The 25,365-nt window shown below is 34.1% G+C and overlaps 1 protein-coding gene across 1 annotated transcript in view; it reads right to left on the bottom strand.

The window, feature by feature from the left end:
* The window catches only part of CBLB (Cbl proto-oncogene B), a gene marked incomplete at both ends in the record, with an annotated part of 121,953 nt that overhangs the window by 22,026 nt on the left and 74,562 nt on the right, over positions 1-25,365 (bottom strand). The window contains 7 exons of the mRNA XM_079549727.1: positions 3,443-3,628; positions 9,016-9,219; positions 12,930-13,061; positions 15,224-15,311; positions 16,785-16,922; positions 18,859-18,980; positions 23,841-23,997. Of these exons, the coding sequence (XP_079405853.1) occupies positions 3,443-3,628; positions 9,016-9,219; positions 12,930-13,061; positions 15,224-15,311; positions 16,785-16,922; positions 18,859-18,980; positions 23,841-23,997 (1,027 nt within the window). The remainder of the gene's footprint in view (positions 1-3,442; positions 3,629-9,015; positions 9,220-12,929; positions 13,062-15,223; positions 15,312-16,784; positions 16,923-18,858; positions 18,981-23,840; positions 23,998-25,365) is intronic.

Genomic DNA, 25,365 nt, shown 5'->3' with positions numbered 1-25,365 from the left:
ACTCCGCAGACTACACGGTCTCTCTTCAAGAAATTATACCCTCATTTCTGCTGAATGAAGAACCAAGGAAGAACAGGAGAAGAGAGACGATTGGCTACAGCAAACTTATGTAACTGATAACATTTCTCTAGAATCCTTTCTTCTGTTTTCCATAATGCTTACTTTGAATCACTTATTTAGCTGTTGAAAAGAATTCTGAGGAATGTTAAAAAAAATACACCATCTGGATGCAAGAAAAAAAAACACAAAAAAACACAAAAACTCATTCAAAAGCAAAATATTTCTGCCACGGAATAAATACAAATAAGCACTGATGAGGGCACAAGTGGAAAGAGAAAATAAACGTTTTGATTTTGCTGATACAAGAAGGTATGACTCCATTCTTCATATGACAACCATTATTAGAGTGTCCAATATTTTAGAATGGCAGTTCAATTTTTCAGGTGGTATTTTTAGTATGCATTTATGTTTGCAGACGATCTAATTGCAAACAAGTTTTGCCAGCATATTTCCTTTTTCAGAACTGAACTGTGTCACAAATGGTAAAACATTTTTCAAAATTATGTGCAAAAATACTAAAAAAAAGAAAACCAAATTTTCAGAAAGAAAATGTATGTAGATTTTCTAAACTACGTATAGTTTCTAAAAGCATAAATCTGATAAAAACAAAAGAATCTCAGTAGGAGAGAATTACTAGAAACATTATACAAAATTATGCTTGAGCCAGTTCTTCCTAGGTTATCAGGAAATATTTTTCTCCTACAGATACAGTAATAAGCATAGGGAAGATTACTTCTCTCTGAATGTGTAATTTTCCTGGACTCTGGCAAGTCTGCATAATGTTACCAGTTCAAGAGAGTGAGGCCACGAAAGTTTCAAAAGAAGAAAGGTATTTGGTTAGGGCACCAGTATTTGTAGTGCAACTCTTCAAGATGTTATTTATGTTAAAAAACAAAAAAACAAACCAAAAACATTATTCTACCTGCAGGTCAATACATATAAATAGGATACAATATTATTATATTAAATAAAGAAGTATTTAATCAAGATGCTAGTTAAGAAAAAGATCAATTCTCACTCTCAAGGCAGAAAGAAAACCAAGCAACCAAGCAGCAAGGAGTCATCCAAATTTTTTTGTTGTTGCTGTTTCCCACTGAAGAAAAGGTAGAGCTTTTGACTGTAATAGTAGTCTTGGTAGAACAACTTGTCTTTATTTTTAAGCATGAAATTGCAATTGCTTGTTGTTTCCCATCTTGTTTCCCGTGCACCTCCCAAAATATTTTTATGTACATATGGAAAAGTATTATGGGAAAACAGAAGCATTTTCAAAATACTTTAAGAGAAAGACGTGAAGTGATATTAATGATATTTCTGATTCTATTTTTTTTTAAAGCCTTTAATTTTGTACAAATAGTTTATCAAAGTATATTTTAAGAGATACGCCAAACATTCAGTTTATATTCTCAATGTGCTGCAATCTCCCTTGTATAACATAAAAATGCGATTAAAGAAGTTTGATAAAGAAACTATTCAAACTTCTATTCTTCTGTCTGAATTACATACCATCAGAACTTCAAAAAGTTGATTTTCAAGCTTGAAGCAAAAACCTAAAGTACCAAAAAGGTATTTCATACTGGATTACTATAAACAGACGAGTTTCAATTCATATTTAAAACCTGAATTTGAATTCACTGTCTAAGATCAAAATTTGAACTGAAATTCCTCTCTCTATACAGCTATTAAAATAAGCAGCTCATAACAGAGAGCAACAAACATGGCTGTTTTGCTTTATTCTTACTTGTAAATTCTTTAACTCTTTAGCATCATTACCCTCAAAAAACACAGTAAGTACACAATTCATTAAGTTCAGATATCCTTCTTTCCCAATTGGAAAGATACAGATTTAATGGGTGTTCTGTTCAATGGACATGAAACTTCTTGCAAGACCATACCCAGAGAGTGCTTATTCAGAGAGCGTTGGTCAACGGCTCAATGAACAGATGGAAATCAATGACAAAACTTGCAGATGACACCAAGCTATGTGGTGCGATCAACGCACCCAAGGGACAACACTCCACCCAAAGAGACAGACAGGCTTGAACAGTGGGCCCAGGAGAACCTCATGAGGTTCAACAAACACATCCAAATGCAAGGTCTTGCACCTGGGCCATGGCAACCTCGATTATCATACAAGTTGGAGGATGTGAGAACAAAGGACAGCCCTGCCAAAAAGGACTGCTAGATGACAAGCTAAACATGAGAAAGCAGCATGTCCTTGCAGTCAGAAAGCCAATATATCCCGAGCTGCACCCAAAGTAGCGTGGCCAGCAGGTTGAGAGGGGTGATCCTGCCCCTCTGCTCTGCACTGATGAGGCCTCACGTAGAATACTCTGTGCATAGTGGAGTCCTCAGTACAGGAGAGACATGGATCTATTGGAGCATGTCCAGTAGAGGGCCACAAAAACAATTGAAGGGATGGAACACCTCCCCCACTAAGACAGGCTAAGAGAGCTGGGGCTGTTCAGCCTGAAGAAGAGAAGGCTCTGGGGAGACCTGAGAGTGGCCTTTCAATATTTAAAGGGGGGCTAGAAGAGAGAAGGGGACGAGGGGAGATTTAGACTGTATGTAAGAAAAAGTACTCTATAATAAATAGTGAAGCATTGGAACAAGTTGCCCAGATTGGTGGTGGGGGCCCTTATCCCTGGACACATTCAAAGCTGGACTGGACTCAGAGCAACCTGATCAAGCTGTAGGTGTCGCTGATCAGTGCAGGGGAAGTAGACTAGATGAACTTTAAAGGTCCCTTCCAACTCAAAAGATTCTATGATTATTATTTCCCCTGAAACTTGAGTCATAATATATGCCACTTACAGTTTTGAAAGCAGGCTGTCTGCACATATTTTTCTTGTTGAAGTACTGTGCAAATGAGCACAAATAACCATCAGAGAACAACATGAAATTTTAATGAGATAAAGGCCTTTAAATCTACTTCCAGGAAATTTTCACTTTTATTTGGTTTCACAAATCAGGGTTTATTACAGAATTGATCTGTTAACAGTGTTGTTAAATTGATGTTTTTAAAATTCTGAGTATAACTAAGTATAGTATAACCATCAGATTAAACAGGTCACATTTAACCAATGCATGTAGCTGTAATCATCTATGTAACTTATGATGCAAGACATGCATATCCAAAGTCAACTGAAGGAAACAAGGAAACAAGAATCTCTAAGTGACTTCATCAATGTTGATCTAATTGAGAACCTTGCTAAGCAACAAGGAATTAGAAGTCTTTTTGAACAAACCCCTGAAAAAGACAACACACACACAAAATTTCTTAATAGTCAATATTCCGAAAAAAGCAAGCAAGCTCACACTGAAAACAATCAAATAAATTTAGTGAATCTTCATGTATAAAGAAATAAGGGTCAGTAAGAGTTACCTTTGGTGATCCAGTTGGGCTGGCACATGGAGACCGTGCTACTCCCTTCTGAATAAGATCCAGACGAGGAGGTACAGGTGGTAGACTAAGATGTGGGATTTGCAGGGGGTCTGGAAGTGGTTTTCTTCTTTGTGCAAGAGGGGAAGATCCTGGAGAAGTCACTGGTGAATTCTGCCTCTCATTGCACTTCAAGACATAAAAAAAAAATTATTGGAATTTACCTGATGATCAAGTAAATAACTTTCATTTCATAAGAAGAACATTTTATACTTGCCAGGCATTTACTGATAGTCATTTATCATAACGGACACCTCACAACTCTTAATTCATGTATAGGTACTCAGATCCTGATTAGTGGATAGAAGTCTAAAAGTCCATGTATCTCAAAACTATATTAATTTGTGATAAAAATTAAAGAAAATATATTCCAGTAATTTGTTTAAACAAGCAATTCTTGCCATCATAAAAGAAACAACAACAAATGTAAAAAGTGATTCTGCAGTAGTACTTCAGTAGTACTCTTGATAACCTTTCCATTAATAAGTATTCCATCTCATAATTATCTGTGTGCAACTTTCAAAGCCAGATGCCCATAATATTGTCTGCTAACAACAACCCATTGTTATATCATATCTCCACAAAAAAAAAAAAAAAAAAGGAATAAGTCTTCTGAAAACTTACTAAGCAAAATCATCAAGTCAGTAGACAAAGAATTTATTTCCTTCCTCATTGATTAGCTGGTAAATATCATCCTCAAGTGACAAATCATGATTTCTTTTCCTTGACTCATCCTTTCAAATTCATAGGCACAGTGGAAGTTGAGGAATTGTTCTTTTAAAATACCATTTTTAATTATTTAAAAAAATGAGAAAATATGCTATACTACAATCAGAATCAAAGATTTCACTCCTCAGTCTACGTTTCACCTACTTCTGCACTTTTTCAACTAACTGGGCAAGTTTAAACATGCATTTCAATTTATTGCATAAATCAGTTCAAGGCACACCTGTGAACCTACTGTAATTGTATCGGCATACACTAAGTAAATCTGGATGTTCATGCCATTCTGTGTTATTTTTGGCAGCAGTTAAAGTAGCTTCACGACATTCACAGGAGTCATCAGACTCAGATCACTCATGCACTGAGTATTCTCACTATGCAACTTGCTTATAGAGACTGTCTTCTTACTATATAAAGCACATAAAATTGTTCATGCAAATGCATCTGCTAAATCACTTTGATCAAAATTTTCCCCTCCATTCATAAGATTTCTGACATCAACATGGTACATCCTACAGATGTAGGTTACAACAGAGAGGTTACAACAGAGATTAGGACTAGGAAGTTCTTCAATAGAGTGAAATCAAAGTTATTTTTCTTTAAATATACTGACTATATTAAAGAGTCTGAAAACTCCATAAATTCAAAAGTAGATCTAGGCAAAAGGATCTAGTATTTTAATTCTTAACTCAATACTTTGTGTTTTACATCTTAGTGTAATATTCTATACAATTGGGATCTGCTACCAGATTTCCATCAAAAATAGAAGCCACAACCATATTACAAGGCAGGAAAAAAATGAGAGGGACAAGCAAGAAGCTGTTGAAGAGCTAGAAGACTGAGTTTCAACTCCTTTGCCAGAATGACTTTTTGTGACACTTTTTATCTTACCATTTGGTCTATAAGTGTAAGGTCAGTGTCACAACTGCATATTCGAGAGACTGAGCAATTGAAAATTCACACTCTTAATGTCTGCCAGATGCTTCCCAGCTTCTCTTTTCATAGTACTTCTTCACAGAATGTACATACTAAGTGACTTGATTTCAATACTTAATTTTAACTTTTTCCTTTAATTGATGAATGTCCCTGACCTCAACTGTAAGGCCAGGAGGATAAATACATGAAAGACAGGTGAGGTGCTTACCCTCACTGATCACTATGAAAAGGGAACTAGACGAATAACTATGCTAGATACTTATCTTGCAGGCATGCCTGAGCAACCAGAATTATAAATTGACTATAAAGGGAATGTCAGTTCACTTGCCTTAATAGAAAGCATCCATCAGTTAAATATCCTAATAAACACTGTGTCATTGAATAGCATTAGTTTTCAAAGTTCAGTTACATCTCCACCAAGCATTCCTAAACACCAAAAGCCATATTAATATAATATATTCAATCTTTTGGCTTCAGCATCAGACAGAAGATTAATTTATTCCTCAATTTTTTTTTAAATAGATCTAAACAAGTAGATCTCACACCTCCAAAAAAATTACTATTATTAAACATAAATGGAAGTGGTGTAATAAGTTTCTTCATTTATGGTAGGTCAAAAACGGAACCAATGACGGCCAACAGGCTATCTAATAACTTGTGAGGCATGTGAAGAAAAAAGAAAATTGCTAATAAAACAGTTACTCCACCCTATAAAGAAACTTAACCCATTTAACTGTTTGGTGTCAAAGTATGAAAGAGTACTTTGCTGGGAGAAACTAAAAACTATGATTCTTTGTTAAAATCTACAAACAAACAAAAAATATCCCACAGCAACAAACATTTTCTTCAGCACTCACTGTCAGATTTCCTTCACATTCTCATTTTTTAAAAAAGTACATTTCTTTTTATATCCAACCTGTCTAGTTGCATAATTGTTTGATTTTTCAAACAAGATGGCTGCATTTCTTATCGATGTCAGGGTATCAACAGAAGTACTATTTTTGACACAGAATGCAACCTCTTAAAAAAACTTGAAACATTTGCTGTGGACTAAATACTTGAATTTTTTTCTGCTCATTATCTATTGGAGATTTCCATGCATTTTCTGTTTAGTGAAAAATAAAGGAGTAACGAGAACAGCACAATGGGAAAAAGGAAAAACAAGCAATTAAGACACAAACGAATAGAAATGAACTGGCCATGACAGAAGACAGACCTTCAGTATACAAAGGGGCTCTGCTGCAACACAGACCTGTGCAATAAAGATGTAATTAAGGAAAAGAACACAGGCTCCTTTCTAAGGACTTGGATTTCATCTAGTTGGCACAACTGCTGCCAAGGGACAAGCAGCTGTGACTTATTTTTGCAACTGGACTGCAGTGTGGAACACAGCTGCATGATTTAATCAGATGTATCTATTACTGGGAAATAGTGGTATCAGTTTTCCCCCAGTAGCTGTGAATTTAAGTTTCTTTTCTGACATTGATTACTACAGAGTTAGAAAATTCTCAGTGATGAGACAATTAGCAGAAGCTTTGGCACCACTTTGGTTTATAAAGAATTATCTGAAGATAATTTTGAAATAAAAAAAAGCTGCTTGACGAGGCTGATAAACAGACTAATTGCAGTGCATTTCTTTGAAACCTTTGATACTGTTGGTCTGCTGCTGTTGCTGCCTCATACACAACACCTATAAGAACAACTATTCATTTGTTTAAAAGTGGATATATTCACTCCATTAAATAATAGATTATTCTTTTCCTTATGAGGTCCCTTGGGGATTTAATGCAGTTAGCACTTACTGTTTATGAGTATATTTCAGAGATAGAAAGATAAACTGCAAAATTTGTATTTTTATGGCATCCATCTTATATTTATAACTCATAAAGGTACAGGAGATGATGAAAAGTTTTAATCTTCCTTACACATTAATGACAATTTCATAAAGTTTTCAGTACAAGTCTCAAAGGCAACAACAATGCAACTCCTATGAGGCATTCGAGAAAATAAGGACTGATTTGAAAATTTCAGGAACACATCTTGAAGCTCCACATTTTCAGAAAGCTTATGTCACTCGAGCTTTCACTGATTATCAGGTTTAAGTTCCCAACTCATTAGCAGCCAAATACGACAAGATGATTTTCCTCAGTAATACTATCACATGGTCAAGCCAGATGATTTGAGAGAAAATGAACCCACTTGATTTTCAAAGGTTGGCATCTTTATTACGACCCTTGCAATAAAATATGAATTGACCAATATGATGATTAGGATCACGAAATAACTATACTATAAACTTGCCTGCAAATGATTATCCGTGTCCTTTCATCTCCATTGTTTCTACATCCCAAATGACTCCATAACACAGCCAAAATGCAGTACCATGTTTATATTAACAGCATTAACAAGAAACAAAAGACAAATTCAAAGAGGGTAAAATCCTACAAAATATTGCAGTTTCTCCTACTAGGCTTTGAGGAAGTATTATTTAACAAGAAAAATGAATAATGCTTAAGACTTAGACAAGGCTGAATTATAAAACAAAAAATGTGCACAAATAACAATATATGCTACATATGGTGATTTACTTGAAAGCATAACTCTACAACCACTGGTAACAGTTTTTAGAAGGCAACAGCAGCTGAAAATCACATGATAACATGGCATTTCAACATTTCCAAGCAGTGATTTAAACTGGCTAAAAAAAGAGTGAAAAATAGTGTTTCTAAAACTTCAGAAATAAATAGTAGGTTTCTTTTATTGAACAACAAAATTAATGACATAAAAACAGCAAACATCTAAGCATTCAAACAGTAGATACTGAAAACAAGACTTCTTACTTTAAAGCTTACAGTTCCTTCTTTTTAAAAAACCTTAATGCATTTTTGCCTTATCACAAAAGAGATAGTGTTATAAAAGTCTATCAATTCAAGGCTATCTCATAAAGGTCTGGGTGCAGACTGCAACTTAAGTCTCATCAGGAGGAATAAACTGTTCCTGAGAGTAGGCTATGTTGTATTACATACACAAGAATGTTTCATACGACTTAAGAGGTTAGGAAAGATTATTGGAAGTATGCATATTAAATGACAGGTGCATTCAGGTTCCTTATCATACAATGATAAGGAAATGGAAGAGTAAGATGTTAATTAATTTCAAGTCAACTACTTAATCTAGATGACCTCAGTAAAAAGCAAAATATAGAAACTGCACTGTAAAATTCAGTGTTATATGGCCAATGAGAATATTATTCAAAGCTAAAATATAAGAGGAACTCTGCAAACAACCAACAATATAAAATTTCGTTAATGACAGTTCTCATTTGTGATATAATCTTCCACAATCAATATAAAAATCCCAAAAATGAACACAGAGCACTTTGAGAACAAATACATCCAGAAACACAACGCTACTATGAATTTCAGCTTTTTCCCTCTAAAATTACCTAATAAAATCCATTTTATATTACAGAAAAAATTGTAGACAACTTACATGAAGTATGACAAAGAGGCACTTATATGCAATATGATTTGGGTTCCAAGTCATCTTTACAAACAGTAATATTTACTATCAATGGATAAGCTCATGTATAATCCTAACACATTTGTTGCTCCCTCCATTACGAACAAAGTTAACTCTATTCACATCACACGAGAGTCGAGATACATATATAATTTTTTCCTATTCACTTTTAGTATTCTTGCTGCAAAATCAAAGCATTTTGCTTTTCACCCTGAGAAGTTTTCAATGAGTTTCTGAAATCTTCAGCATGAAATGCAGTCTCTCATTGCTTAGTCACAGGCAGCATTATTTAAAAATATACAGCTTTATTTGTTATAAAATATTTGAAACTATACCTTTCGGACTGAAGCCAATCGGTTCATCATCAAAGACTCCTCCCTATCATCATCATCATCCAAGTCCAACATGGGCATACTAAAGCTATCGATAATACTGCAACATCTGGAGTTCTCATCTCTTGGATCAAACGGATCCACAATAATTGGTTCAGTTCCTTTGATTTCACAGCGACAGAAAGGACAGCCTTGGCCATCAGATTCCTATAGTAGAACAGAAAAGGCACATAAATTATTAAAAATAAAAAAGAAGCACTTTAAAAAGTATGCAAAATATAAGGTCATTACCTTTCTATACAAAAATGCCCCTTTCTTGGGTCTCTTCAAGTTTCATAGATATTTCACAGCAGCTAATAGTAAAATGATCGTGCTTTTAAAGCTATCTTCCAATCACTACATTCCATTTAAAAATAACTAACCAAAAAGGAACTGTTATCTCTACAGAGCATAAAAAATAATTTTGCCTTTTTGAATTACAATTTTCATACTTCTTCAGAAGAATAAAGGCAAGGTGTGCAGATAGAGATAATGCATTTTATTTTATCTCTCCTATATTAAATACAAAATATTTGGTTTTAATTTTTATTTAGAAAATACCAATGAGCTTCAGGGTGTGCAGTTCTCATTCTCTGAAGAACCCTTACGCAGTACATCTTGAACATTCAGAAATATGCATTCAGAATTTTAAGGGTGAAAACTTTCTTGATGTTTAAATAGCAAAACAGGACTCAATAACATTTTCATCAAATTATGTAAAGCAAAGAACGGTCTTCACACATTTTTTAAGAGAAGTATAGATGTGGCACAAAGGGTTTAGTGATATTACTTGGAGGTCAGGTTGGGTTTCACGGTCCTGGTCTACTTCAACATAGACAATTCAATGATTCTTTGCTATCAGAAAAACAAATCACTTGAGTTTTAATTTCTAAGGGGTATAACGTGTTAAATGATTTTCAAGCAGCCATATTTGTATTTATTTTTATCCATTTCAGAAATATGTATTTTTTTCCATGAATAGGCACCATGTTGATTTGATCTTAAAAACAAAACAAAAAAAATAAACCACAAAAAACATAAAACTAAAACCAACCAAATAATAAAAAAAATCACATAAAAATAAATAAATTAATAAAAATCCCTGAAGATTTAAGAGATCAAAATAATTCAATCTGAATTCAGAAGTTACATTGGGTCATATTCATAGTCACGTAATAGGGGTTAGAAGAAGATGATCTTTAGGGTCCCCTTTCAAAATAAACTGCACTATGATTCTATAATGAAAATAAAAAAAATAAATTTTAAACAACCTACCAAAATGTCTAAAGTAAACTGTCATGAAATGTCATCAAGCAAGCACAGCTTTTTGATTTCTCTTTATTATTATATAATAATAAATATATAATTTATTATATTATATATATGATATTATATAATTATTATATAATAATAAATATATAATTTATTGACAGATTTTTTTTTTTTTTTCCCAGTATTATTTTCTTCTTGACACTTGACAAGAACACTTAACAATTCCCACTGAACTGACTGGTGTTTTTATAGCCTGTGGAAGAACTGGGGCCAGATAACTATAAATGATATCTCTTTACAACAATCACATATATTTACAGGGTTAGTATTGGATTTTCGTTTTGTATGCAAAGATCCCTGTAATCTACTTCTAGCACTGCTGCATCCTAATTACAAAGAAGCAGTCAACATCACTTATGATTACCTCAAAAAAAATACATCGAAGTTTTATGGATCTACTGAAGTAATCACTGTCAAGGGAACAGAAATTCTCCCTTATTCATACATTTTAATGGACGATGTTATTAAAAAACAAAGAAAAATCCTCAAAAACAAAATAGAAACAACAACAAAAATACCAAACGAAATATCTGTATAGATAAGGCACAGAGCTTTGCAATTGCAAGGCTGTCTTGTATCAGTGTTTTCAAATAGCTGTGTACTAGCAATTTCTTCTCTTTTCAATAGTTACAAATTCGTCAAAACACACTGAGTAACCAACAACAGCAGACTCATATTCAACAGTATGAATAATGAAATTAAAACTGAGAGCTAAATTCTATATGAATACATAGTTTTGCCCACATTTTTAGAACATGGAGAAAGTAGCTACTGTGAACCTTACAACACAGTACATATGTCCATATGCTTTTAGCATTAAGACCAAAACAGTAGGTTTTTACAGAAGAGGTTCCTTAGGAAAAAATTTTCATCTTATTGCATAATACAAAAGTAAGATTGTTAAACCAAGACTTAATTGAGAAATTGATCTCCCTAAAGGTGAACAACACTGAATCATCCTTGGCATTCTATGCAGATCTGATATTGCTTACTCAATTTATTAAATAACACATTTTTTCTACTTAGTGAAAACATCTGTATTGGACTGCTGAGGCATATCTAATGAGGCATTATGCTGGCAATTAAATGGTATCCCAGAAGCCTGCAACAGCTGGTGCTGCTACAGTGCAATATTTCTTCATTGTCTCACTAATTATACAAAAGTTAAATTTGTAATGAAATCTAAAATGTACCTGGCCAATTTTCACTGACTGTAACGTTCTGATGAAGCTTGATGCTTTTGAAAAGGTCAGTTCTCTAAGCCTAAAATGTTTTGTCATGTTCTTCCTGAATTCCTAGCCATTAACCAAAATATCGAGTACATTAGTTTCTTGAGTGTCCAGAATTGGAGCACATACCTAGCTCAACACTGTAAATTAATCTATTGCTACCATGACATCAGAGATGTAGCAATCAAAAGTGCAAGGACCTTCAGTTTCTAAGAAGTTAAGTCAAAACAGAACAACAACAAAAACCCCATAACCAAATAGCTACAGATGTCACAATTTTAGAATTTTGTAATTCAAAGATGAACATAATTAGATGTCTGTTTATTATTAAAAATGAAACTGTAAGAGCGCAGAAAAAAAGGTATTCCTGAAATGAGAAATAATTCCATTTTTATTTCTCATTTCAGGAATATCTTTTTTTCTGCTCTCTGCTGCTACTTAGTAATGAAACAAATTCCTATATGACCACGTGTAAAAGAATTTCATGAGAACTTCTCGTCTTGGGGAACTTGAAAGGTTTGTGTTTGGAGCAAATTCAAATTTCAGAAAGAGAAACAACAGAAAATTAAAAATCAGGAATCTTTTTCAGACAGCTTTACTGCTAATAAAAGAAAAAGTCAAATGATACTTCTGATTCATTGAGTTGGCTTGCCAATGCAAGTTTTGTTCACATACATGACAGAAAACATCCAAACCTGCGTCACAAGAAATTCTATATGTTTTCAGAAATATTCTGTAAGTGACATTGATATCACAGTTTTTCTCTCTGTTGAGCCTCTTACCTCAAGAATCAGCTAAAATCTAGGTGGGTTTAGTGATTTATATGTTATCAACACAAAACACAGGAATCCTAAAGCTTATTTTTCATTGAGCCTTATGTGACATTTACTACCAATTCCTCTTCTGAGAGAAGACACCCTGTCTCATTATAAAACCCTGTCTGGTCAATCATTCACTCCTGATTGCTTCCTGTCCTCTTATTCCTCTTGAACATATTGTGAAGTGACCTTGGTGGCATAACTAGATCAGGAGTCCATCTGTCATTGTCTGAAGATACTTAGAAAATTATTTCCACATTAGCAAGTTAGAAAATGGTCAGTCTACAAGTCAGCAAGTCTACAAATCTACATTTTAATGACTCTTAAAACTTCGTTTTTAATAGATTTTAGTCCAGTAAATTAAATATATATATCATTTTAAATAGGTAAGACCTTGAACACTCTTGCTGTGTACCTAAAAGAGTAGAAACAGTAAATCCACCGTAAACAGAGATGTAACAGAGATTTCCATCTACTTCTAACTTAACTATGACTGTACCTGCCATGCCGTAAGACAAGAGGTGCACATGAGGTGTCCACAAGGCTCAATCTTTACATCCTTGTCATTCTCTGCACAGATTTTACATAGCTGAAAAGTGGAACCCATTTCACAGTACAATTCATATTGTTCCTGTAACAACAGAAAGTCAAGTTATTTCTTTACTGCAATTTTTTTATAAAGAATATACTGCAGCACTATTAGTGGCAAACATTTCTCTGAATCCTACTTTCCAACCCACTCTACTAATATTCAGGTAGTCTACTGATACTACTTACTTTATTTCTTCCTCAAGTTAACAAATCTGTGCCTTTTTTTTTTTTTTGGTCAAACTTTTAAGTACTATATTGATGCAAAGCATACAGCCTGCTTTTCCTTGGTTGCAGTTAAAAGAAAGATAAGGAACACATACAAAGGGAGAAATTCAGTGCTGCATGGAAGCAAAATGGAGATTTCTTTTTTCTTATTCTATGAGTTTAGAACTAACAAAAGCTACTGGACTCAAAATTGACAAATGAGGCATTTCTACCTACAGCTTGGGTAGTGTTTTCCACTAAAGTAAATAACCCTTGTGAAGGTAGTATGGGCAAGAGCATCCCTGGAAGATTACACAGCAACAGTCACGAATAGATCACTGAGCACTTTATATCCTTACAGGACCGACAATAAGGTACAAGAAGACTTTCAGGCAAAATAAATAATAGGTAAAAACTCAAGTCTAGAACATCTAGACTTAGGAAAAGCATTTCTAGAAAGTTTTTTTGTCTTGAAAAGAAAAAAAGATTCTGAAAGCTAAAAGTAAGAATAATCAAAGTCACAGGAAAATAAGTAGCTACTGCTCAGTAAAAGAAGAAGAGGTCAGGCAAAAGAGAATACAGTTTATATCTGTAGCTGTAGTCAGTGTGCACTAAAGATGCTTATGGTGGAGCTCTTGCAAAGAATCCATCTGCAGCAATCTAGATCTGGAGCTAGTTTTATACGATCTTAAGTTTAATCAACTCCTACTGACAGTTTTAAACTACTGCAGCTAGATAATGTTTAAGGAAGCATTCATGTAGTTCAGACTGAATTACTTTGAGCATTAACTAATAGATTCCTCCTCACTACAAGTTCAGAATCAACTGGATTCATTCGCAAAATACTGGATGACTGGCTTGCAGAAAACAGGACAATCATTGAGAAAAAATAAGAATAATATTTTTGTAAGGAAAAACTTTTTGTGCAACATATCTGATATCTCTTTCATTACTATTCTAAGTTTGGAGGGAAAAGAGGGAAGGCAGAATGGTGAATGGGCTTACATCTTCCTCAGGTAATTGTTTGTAGGAATTCTCTCAAAACAGATATTTTGGAAAAATATTTTCATAATGGTATTTTTTTGATATCAGAAAGAAATGAATATTTCTAAAATACTCCCAATTACACTAAATTACAGCAGATCACCCTTCTGCTCTGATGAAATAGAAGACCATCTAAAACCAGTACAGTTTTAAAGAGTTGTATCTAGCCTGATGTCTTTCCTTGAAGACATCCTCTGTCTCTACCCCGTTCTGTATTTTTTTGTAAAGATGAATACTCTGCAACTGCATACCTAAACATTCTAGTATTAATTTCAGCACCATTTTTAAAGAAGCCTTTGTCTTTTGACAGTTATTTCCTATTCCTTGAACGTCAAACATCTGCACAGTATTATATCACATCATCACCTAACAAGACTACAAACATCTAGATGGTCTGCCCTCTGGAAAGCAAGTTCCTTTAGGCACTTAATTATTTCTGTTGCTTTTCATAGATCTCTCTTTTAAGTCTCACAATAAACAGAAGAAACAAGAGACCAGGGAATTGTTTTGTGGTTTTGTTTTTTTTTAAACAAATAAACTAAAGTTTTCCTCCTGGATCTGTCAACAAACTGTAGCATACTTATTCAGGCTTAAAAGCTATCAACTGATCTTGATTTTATTCCTTTACACTTACATGCTGTTATCAAGTAAGCTCTAAGCTACATAAACATACGACATAAATATCAGAAAAATCTTTAACAACCATTAACTCATTTCTCACATAGATGAGCCTTAGAATAAACAAAATTTTCCAAGGCATACTGTCTGCATCATCATTGGCTCTAGAGTTTAAATGGTTATTAAGTTCTTCCTCATCTAAGCCCTTCTATCAACAACACATTTTCACTCTCATGAATTCATTTCTCACATTTTAATAAAAGCTTATTATCGCTACTAGATGAGATCCTAAGGGAAGTGAAGATTAAAAAACAACTGATAAACTGTGCAACATACTTGCGTGACCTTTATGTGATCATGTGGTGTAGGTTCACATAATCCTGTCAGATCAGGATTGTAACTTCGTCCATCTGGGAAGAGATAGCTGTATCACAAAGAAATTGTTATAAATATGCACATTTCTTCATCTTTGTTACATAAATAATGCCTATGAAATTTCAGAGAGGCAGTATAAGTTACAGCAGTCATTAACTAAAATGCATAACCGTTTTCAAGATTAGTCATCTTTTTCAACTCCTGCGTGCAACTAACTGCTACAAGTTAATTTTGTTACATGCTAAAGTTCACTTATAAAAGCATTAGAAAGATGTTAACATCACAATCGTAATCACCAGCAGAATGCATATGAGTTATAGCAGATCATCTTTTTGAAGCATCTAGATGCAATATTGTTTTTGATCTTCATTTTACAGTGAACTTATACTTGGATATGTTCGTTGTGATCTCAGAACACAAGCATAGTGCTAAGTGACCCTGTAGACTATTTCAACCACTGCAGTACAAGAGATAGCAACATTCATTCGTGAACATCTGTATATTTTGATAAGAATTTACACTGAGAATCCTGAGACGCAGACTGGACTTTAGGGCAAGAACAGATGGAAGCTTTTCAAACTTGTGGGAAACCAATAAGTTAATGATATTATTGAGTTGTTCTATACTGAGATTTATGTTACCTCAAACTCGGAAACAGTTTCCTGAAAGTCAGGTTGTTAAGAGCCAACCATGAAAAAGCTATATTTAAATATGGCACTAACACTTCATCTAGAATTAATATTCTCAGCTTCAGTTTTTGTTTGCCCAATTTTGATTGCAAAAATTGTGTAGTAGTAACACTACTGTAATAAGTATGTTTTATTTTACAAAGGCAATAGCTAAAGTAACATGATGTCTTCCAAAATATGAAATCATGTATTAAAGTCAACTGAGTAAAACTGGAATTTTGCAAAGAAATTTGTCAATTTTTGAGGAATGATCAATTTTTTTTAAATTCATTATGATCATATATATGATCATTACGAGGATATACCAAAATGTAACAAAAAAAGATTTTGACGCTGAATATTTGTGTGTCACATCAACCAATGTAGTACAAGAAAACCCTACTTCTCATAAACTTAGATTCTTTTATAATTAGAAATCTTTTCAGCAAACCCTTCAAACCTGGAAAATGTTTTGGCTGCACCATATATAAAAAAGCAATTGCAAGGCTTTCAGATCATTGTTCAGAGCTAGACATATGAGTAACTGCCAGTAGTAATTGCTCAATAAGCTTAAGTGCATTTGTGACTCTTACTGGGAAATAATCCAAGTGACAGCTACCCAATTTTATTTTCTCCTAGAATTTATCCACTATGAGATAAGTCTTTCGTTAACTTTGGTTAATGGAATTACCTGGAAATAAGAATAAAAAGGATGGACTTTAATCTCCAAAGAAATGGCAAATGTCATATCTAGATTTTCTGTTTCAAAGATCTTTAATATTTACCCATCTGAAGCAACAGAAGAAGAAAACCAGGATTTAATTCCTATGGTAACTACAGAAATTTGTACTTACAATCCTTCCCGACTGCCATCAATCAAAGCTTGAAACAGAGGCTTATTGTGAGGTATGGTCTGCAGTATGTTCCCATCACCAGTCACATACCCAATGGCCCACTGCCCCAAGCGAGTGCAACTCAGTCTGAAAATATAGCTTGATAAAACAAGAATAAATAGTCAGCATTAGATGGACTTGGGCAAATTCAGCACGTAACCTTAAATAAAGCAGCATCTTTTATTCCATCAGTTCCCCATAAACAAGAGGATAACAGTATCTTCCTCAACGCAAATTTTCATTTGCTTGATTTTTCTCAAAGTGAAAGATGCACATTTACTGTGAATAGTCCTACATTACATACATTTAGACCATAAATCTTTTCTAGGACAGCATATTATACTACTGACTCCCCACAGCTACAACACGAGCCATTTGAGCATACACAGGCCATGAATACGAATCAATGGAAAGTTTGTTCAGAAACAGAAAACACCTTTTGATGCAACAGAAATGCAAACAACGAATGATAAAAACTGCTCTACTATCAGTGTTAATGTTGGGTGTACCTGAGTTGGTGAACAGGATGGAAGAAGTATCGTTTCACTTCAAAAAATACTAAGTAGTATCAACCCAAGTAGACTTAAGTTCAAATACTTCTCAATTGTACAGTCGATATCTAGGAGTTTACATAATGCAGACAGGGAATACAGCAGGAAAAAAAAGGAAGACTACTGGAAAGAGCATTGGGCATTATTTTCTTTTTACCAAGAAGCCTAATCTCTTCAATGTCAGACACCTTGTCAGATGCAAATACTGCATTTAGAAAAGCATCCCATAAATACCACAAACCCAATTTCATATTACAAAACAGCTTTTCTTAGTTATAGCTCAATTTTTTCTTTATACCCAAACAATTCTAAATGAGAAATCTTAGCCCCTCTGAAGTTTTAGCCCCTCTGGCTCTTAAAAACAAAGTCAACACTATATTGAAGTAACCAGATTCTACTCATTTGAACAGAACTTGTACTTTCCAAAATGTTTTAAACTGATTACAAATGTAATTTTACTTTGTACCTTCACTTTATCTTTAAAATTCAATATTTCACCTGAACAACTCAGGAAGTCATCTTGCAGTATTCAAATAGAAAGTTATCTTAAAACTAACTCTATACTTACACGAAACGTTACAGCAACTTTGGATAATTTCTCCATTACTTCTCTTTTCTAATCAGAGTTAATCAGAGAAAATGTACAGCAATCACTCTAAAAATCAGCCCAGTTATCTGAAGTCCATAATATAGCTCACAAGTGCCAAGATAAAGTATTTATCTCACTGGAAACACAAAATTCTTGCACCTGCGCTTGATCAGATAGGTAACTTAACATGATAGTCTGTTTGCTAAAAAAAAAAAAAAAAAAGCAGAAGAAACCAAGTACAGAAGGTACGTATAACTGTCTCACGTTATTGTTATATTTCTCTAACAAGTTTCAAAATGATGAGCTTTTGGATATGTACACATGGGATGCTGCAGCAAATTTAGAAAGTTACACATTAGGCAACAAAGCTTGAGAACTTAAAGGTAGAACTAGTCTAAGATGAATTTTACTTTACTGTTAGTAAAAATTTTTTAAAAGTAGATTATATTTCCAAAAAATGCTTTCCAATAATACATTTCTGTTTACTTGTACTTGTTCAGATTACCATGGGCGACTAAAATGTTACTTGCCTTATAGCAATGGAAGAATTACAGTACAAAAAATAAATTATGGTTACAAAACTCCTAAGTCTTAAAATCTTAAAAAACAAACAAACAAACAAAAAAAAACCAGCCGTTTTTGAATCTGAAATTCTGGCACTTGGCATTAAATTATTTTGTAAAAACATATTTTGGTATAAATAAAATCCCAAGTATGTAAAAGAATATTATTAGGAACCTGATCAACTGTTAATGAGAAAAAAAGGTAAAAATTCACTCCTACATTATTGTAATATAAAAGTATTACACAGTTTAGAAATATGAATTTAGATAAACTATGTAGCTTCAGAGATAGTATGCTTATTTGGAAAGCTGTAATTAGCCAAACTTCTCACCTCCCAGGCTTTGTGCTGTACTTCTGCAATCTTGCTTTCACTTCATCATATGTCAGGAATGCCATATATCCAGGATGTGTCACAGCTAAGAAGTTCCAATTCCTTAAGATTGAACCCCATGGCTAAAAAGATCAGGCAAACAATTAAAAAGATACAACCAGGTAATTACATATTTCTAATAAAACTCAAGTCAATTTTTCAAAAAGACCCACAATGTTTTCACTTGAGCAGAAAAATACACACTTTTGGTTAAGGTCTAAGAAGTAAAAAAGATTGTCCTATGCATTCAGCTCTGGTGCAAGGATTCATTTAAAAAAAAAAAAAAAAAAAAAAGAATCACAGAATAAATTCAGTTTGGAAAAGACCTTAAGTCATCAAGTCCAACCACTGATCTGGTCCTACTCCCCATCACTACACCATGCCTCTTAGAGTCACATTCACACATCTCTTTAATACCTCCAGGAATTATGACCCTACTACCTCTCTCAACAGTTTGTTCCAATGCATGACCACCCTTTCCATGAGGGCATCCCTCCAGACATCTAATCTAAACCTGTTCTAGTACATTTTGAGCACATTTACTCATGTCCTATCACTTGTCACCTGTGAAGAGACCAACACCCTCCTCATGGCAACTTTCTTTCAAGGTAGATGTAAGTGAGTCATAAGGCATCCCCTCAGCCTCCTCTCTGGACTAAACAACCTAAGTTCTCTCACTGCTCCTCATGCATTCTGTTTTCTAGTCCCTTTACCAGCTTTGTTGAGAAGAGCTTTGTTGCTCTTCTCTGCACACGCTCAAGCAACTCGCTATCCTTCTCGTATGGAGGGACCTCAAACTGAACACAATATTCAAGATGCAGACTGGTCTTACCAGAGCTATGTACAATGGGAAAATCACCTTTTTCATCCTGCTGTCCATATTTTTTATGCAGGCCAGGATGGCTTGGACTTCTTGGCCACCCAGACACACTACTGTCTCATGTTCAGCTGGCTGCCGATCAGCACCCCAGGTTATTTTCTGCTGCCAACTTTCCAGCCACAATTCCCCAAGCCTAAACCACTTCATGGGGCTGTTGCAACCTAAGTGCAGCATCCAGCACTCGGCCTAGTTAGATGTCATGTACTTGCACTCAGCCCATCAACCTAGCCTGTCCAGATCCTGCTGCAGAGCTTCTGACACTCAGGTGGATCAACACTGCTGTTGAACTTGGTGTCTTCTGCAAGCTTACTGAGGCAGCACTTGATGGCTGAATTAAGACCACTTTAAAAACTTAAAAAATAAACAAACAAAAAAACTTGCCCCTATACTGAGCCCTGAGAATAATATATGGACAAATATTTTAAAGATTTTGAATTTGCAGGATCTCCTGCCCATAGCCACATAAAATATTAAGTACATAATTCAGTAGGAACCTGCAGAGCATACTATGATAGTTTCATAAAAACCCAAGTGAGCTTATTCTTGAGTGGTTCTGAGGCATTCTTGTAGTTAATGATAAGTAACATTGAAATTAGGCCTAATAAAGCTACTAATTTGAGCTGTGATTTCTTTCCTTATTCTTTATTAATTGTTTTCTTCAGTTATCATAAAAATATTGCAGTCAGAAAGCAAAACAAATATTGACAAATTCTGAAGTATTTGTTGACCTGAATAACAAATGCTTCACAAACTCGGTGAAACATAACTGATATGCTATTACTTCAAATATAAAGTATTCCTCCACCATAAAAGATGAATGATATTTAAGGCATGGATTAACACAAATATATTATGTGTTCATAGCCAGCATTTGAAAAGATAAGAAACTGCCTCTCTGTGGTTGAGAGATGTTTATTTATATATTTGTCAAAAGATCAGGGCAGGAGAAGTCAAGCAACAGACAAGAAGAGACTATCATTACTGTGTAGTGCTACTGTGTATCCTGCAAATTCCTTTTAAAAGGGACTTCTAAGGGCTAGTGAGGCAGGGAATAAATGTCTATTTAAGTGACACACTTGAGCAAAGTAAGTTCAACTTGGGATGATGACACATTCCCTAGGCAAACCCTAACCACTGCTTAAACATGTATGAAGACATGTATTTTAAAATCTTCAAGTCAGACTTGTGGAACAGAACAGTAAGGTTTCAGTACTGAGGTCAAATGAGGAAATTTGTACAAACTATAAAGGAGAAAAATTCACTTCTGTAGATGTGATACCACATCTTGTCATCTCCTCTCTATACACACACTGAAGATGGATGCCAGAAGCTTAATCACACTGAAAATGTTAGTTATTCTAACTAAAGTAAAAAGGGAGTTGACCCTTGCCCCTTCACCACACCGACATTGAGATTTCTATCACAAAAACGCAACATACCTTCACCTTTTGTATTACTCAAGTGCATGTCAGTCAAAAAGTATATTCAAACATTCAGTACTTTGAAGCTTTGTATTACCACAGTACAACAAACCTTAGGCATGAAGTACACAATTCCACCCATTAATCCCCCTAACAAAAAAGAAAACAACAAAAAAACAACATCTACGCAAATTTGTTGGTTAATCATGAGTACCAGACTTAAAGTAAACTGTATAATCTTCTAATGCTTGGATTCTCCTCAAATTAATCCACTACTGTGATACATGTAAATGATAAGACACTAGGTCTGCAAATTAACAGACAAGAACTCTAAGCTTGTCTTTCAGACACAAAGATTATTAGAAAAGTGGAAATTTTAAATGGTAAAAGATTTGTACACTTCTATAGAAATATTTTTGCTTAAAAGGACAATTTCATCAAACATGCTAACAGTGATGGAATTAGTTCCAAGCACCCACACATACTTCCACACTAACTTTATCTCTGGTCAGAGATAACAGTAAATTTGTGCACATATACAGTGGTGAGGCAGGGGGAGCAACTTCACTTTTACAGGATCTTCACAGTAAGCAGTCTTGCTTTCTTCAGTGAATAAGCACCATCATAGATGTAGCTTTTCTGAAACAACCCACAGTTGGCAAAGCAGTGTTTTGATTACTTCAACAATTGGGATTTTCTCTCCATGGGTGTAGGCACACATAGTTAAGGAAGCATTTTAAAAACTTGAGAAATAAAATGTAACCTCTGGGAGAGATTCTCAGACCAAGTTCAGTGTAAGTTCACCTCAACAGTTACGCAGCTATTGCACAAGTTGGTAAATTAGTTTGGATAAAGTTTTTCCTGCTTCTTTATTAGATTAAAATTTAATCCTAGCCTTACGTATGTCAGTACTGCTGATTTCTTTTTCCTAGAATCAAGCGTAGAAATGAATCAAAATAACCATGGCCTAATAACAAAGCGAAGCAATGCAAATTCATTGGCTTACAGATCAAGTTAAATAAATCTCATTTGAGACTACTGTTCTGAACTTGAACAAAATCTATAGGACCCTACACAGGGTCAGAAAAAAAATATTACCTCTCTGATCATTCAATTCTTATTAAATTTTTAATTTTACAGTTGATATGCACATTTAAAACTAATCAAACTAATAAAAGGAACACCTAAGCACAACAAACTTTTTAGCTGTGAGCTCAGTGAATAAGGTGATCAAATTCTACAGAAAGGAACTTCAAATAAGTGTATTTCATAGCGATGTATATTGCAGCCAATAGGCCTCAGACAATTTGCAGTGAAGTCTGAGAGCAAGATCTGAGCTTGATTGATCTGAAAATAAGATCAGTTTGCCAAACAATGAATAAAAGCGAGAAACTTTGACAGAGTAGAAATGGCTCACAAGGCATCAAAGTTCAGACTGGAATATTTGATGATATCAAGCTGCACATAAAGGGCAAAGCTTAGAGGGATTTTGCTAGAACAGCATCAGCTTAGTTTATTTCATCAAAGAGAGCCTCCAAAATTTTATTCAAAGATCTGTAGCCCATGTGACTATTTTAAAAAGCAACCAATATTTGTGGTTAAATTAGTTTACTTACACCTTAAAATTTTCAACTTTGATATAGTTCTGACTCAGACAAGAGAAGAGATTATCAAAATCAAAACTCTAAACTAAAACTGTTAATCATCTGCTGCCAGATCTTAATATATACTTTGTAATGGTCACCCCCCTCCCAGAAGAGCAAACCCAATAAAGCTAAAGAGAGATTAACACATAACACGTGTAAGAGGGAACAAAAATATGGCATGGCTTTGGTAAAAAAAAAAAAATTAAAATTGTTACTTGAACATAACTGCAAGAGGCAAAAGAATAATGCAGTAGTTTATTGATGTATGTTGTTTAAAAAAGGAAATGACCAACTAAACCATAGGATAGGTCAAAGACTACTACATACAAAAGAAAAATCCAAACTGACAAATTTAGAATCAGTTCATCTAATACAGATGCAAGCCTGCACAGACTTCTATGTTAACTCAAGTACTCAAAAGAATACCTTAGATTATGTTCTGTAGAAGGAGCACAAGATTTGCAGTGGCTTGTAACATACAGACAAAGCTTATTTTAGATAAATATTATCTATTGACAATAATACTATTCCCCCTATTAGTGCTATTCCCAGAGATACTCCCCTATTTTTGATAGAATGAGGAGCATTAATGGGAAAAATCTGTCTATTAAAAAAAAAAAAAAAAAGATAATTAGGCCTAAACTTAAAAAAAAAAAAAAAAAAGCAAACATTCTTCATACATCTAGTAGAAACACTGAATCTAAATAGATGTAGATACAAAAATATAACAAAAACACAAAATTTAGATAATTACCTGAAGGTCAATATTTCAAAAAATGTATTTAAGGTTAGTGAAACATGCAAACAGCAGACACAAAGATAATCATACTATGTTTGTGCAAAAATAAAGCAGGTGTTGCTTGAATGTCTCTTTTAGATATCAGTTTTTTAGCTGTGGGTGCTGACAAAAATCCACCTTCCTTGACCCCTAGGTAATTGCCACAGGTCACTGAAGTTTTCAAAGTCATGCAAATATCTAACATTTTTAAGTCTTACCTGAAATAACCTAGTGAAGATATCAAACTCAAAAATTGAAATGTAGTCATTGCAGGTCAAATCAATAGTAGATTTAAGAGCCATTGCTTCCAAACCAGAGCTTATCTGATGAACTTCATGAAGGCACTGCCTGAACACTTTCCATGGCACTATAGTTCTGTGAGGGGGGGAAATAATAAATTTAATGAAAACCCATATTAAAAATTTGATAATTTATTTAGACAGCAGAGACTGACTTTTGAAGTAGATGAGCATTAATTAGGTTTTTCAACAGACAAAAAGAATCAAGTTATCTGAAAGGAGCCTTTAAAACACGAAGGAACAAAATGACACTTCATATTGCAATGATAAATATTCAAGTTTCAATAGCAGAACGATGGAAAACACTGTGGAAACTGAAACATTCTACCATGCAGGTAGAGCAACAAGCCTTGCACCTTCTCAAAGTTAATCTGAAAGACCACCTCTGTTTTTGGCAAAAAACTCTCTTCTTCAGTCTCCCTTCTCAGAATGATAAACATCAATTTAGCATCTACTGCAGTAACCTTTTTCATAACTTAGGCTGTTAAATACTGGCCAAGAACCTTCTGATAACAATCGTCCAGTTATCATCACCACTGGGCCAACGGTTGCTATACCCCATGACAGTTACATAGATATTAGAAGACTCTTTCTAAAATTTTCATCTTCACATGTTATGGCACAATGAGGATTATTTTTTGAGAGTAGTGAACACGGCAGAACGTGGGAAATCAGGGTAGAATGAGATTAAAGTTATCTTCCCTAATGCAAACCCACAATCTGTCAAACTCAGTTTCTATTTGTATAGGCTGAGGTAATGTAGATTTGTTGTTTTGCCAACCAAGTGCTTACAACTGGAATCTGATGAGGCTGATCACACTGAAATACTCCAATTTATCACTCCCAAATCTATGAGAAATTCTTCACTAACAGTTCTTTTTCTCAAGTCTTTGGGATCGAATCCCAATTTTGCTAAGCCATAGCCCCTTCTCTTACAGAGGTTCTGCCTGGAACTGAGAGCAAATTATATGCTACTTGAAAACATGTTAATTAACCAGTATATAACCACTAATTGATACATAACTATTTTCAGCACATTTCACATTTTCCAAGTTATATGTTTTAATGTTTGCTAGATGTCAAAAGAGGAGACACAGGGCTCACCTACTCATCACTATTTTCTTGCAATTTTTACTAGTTCACGTTACATTATTTTTATAAGGGTCAAGATAGCTAGAAAAGCCACAATAAAGCATTTCCTTACGTGAAATACATATTGCTTGGTACTACAATATTGTTCAAGAAAAAGAGCAACTGTTTTAAGTTGGCACTGCATAATAAATATTTCAGAATTAAACTATATTAAAACAAATAGCAATTTGAAGTATAACACCAAAGACATTTTCCTATATTTCTACTGAGTCACGCAAAGAAGTCTACACATTACTTGGAAGCTAACACTGAAAAATCAGACATGATAAACTGCATAGTTTAATAGATCTCA

The sequence above is a fragment of the Tetrao urogallus genome (assembly GCF_951394365.1).
Source record: "Tetrao urogallus genome assembly, chromosome: 1".
Taxonomy (NCBI): Eukaryota; Metazoa; Chordata; class Aves; order Galliformes; family Phasianidae; genus Tetrao; species Tetrao urogallus.
Note: the sequence above shows the minus strand (reverse complement) of the source record. Positions and strands in the feature narration are given on the sequence as shown.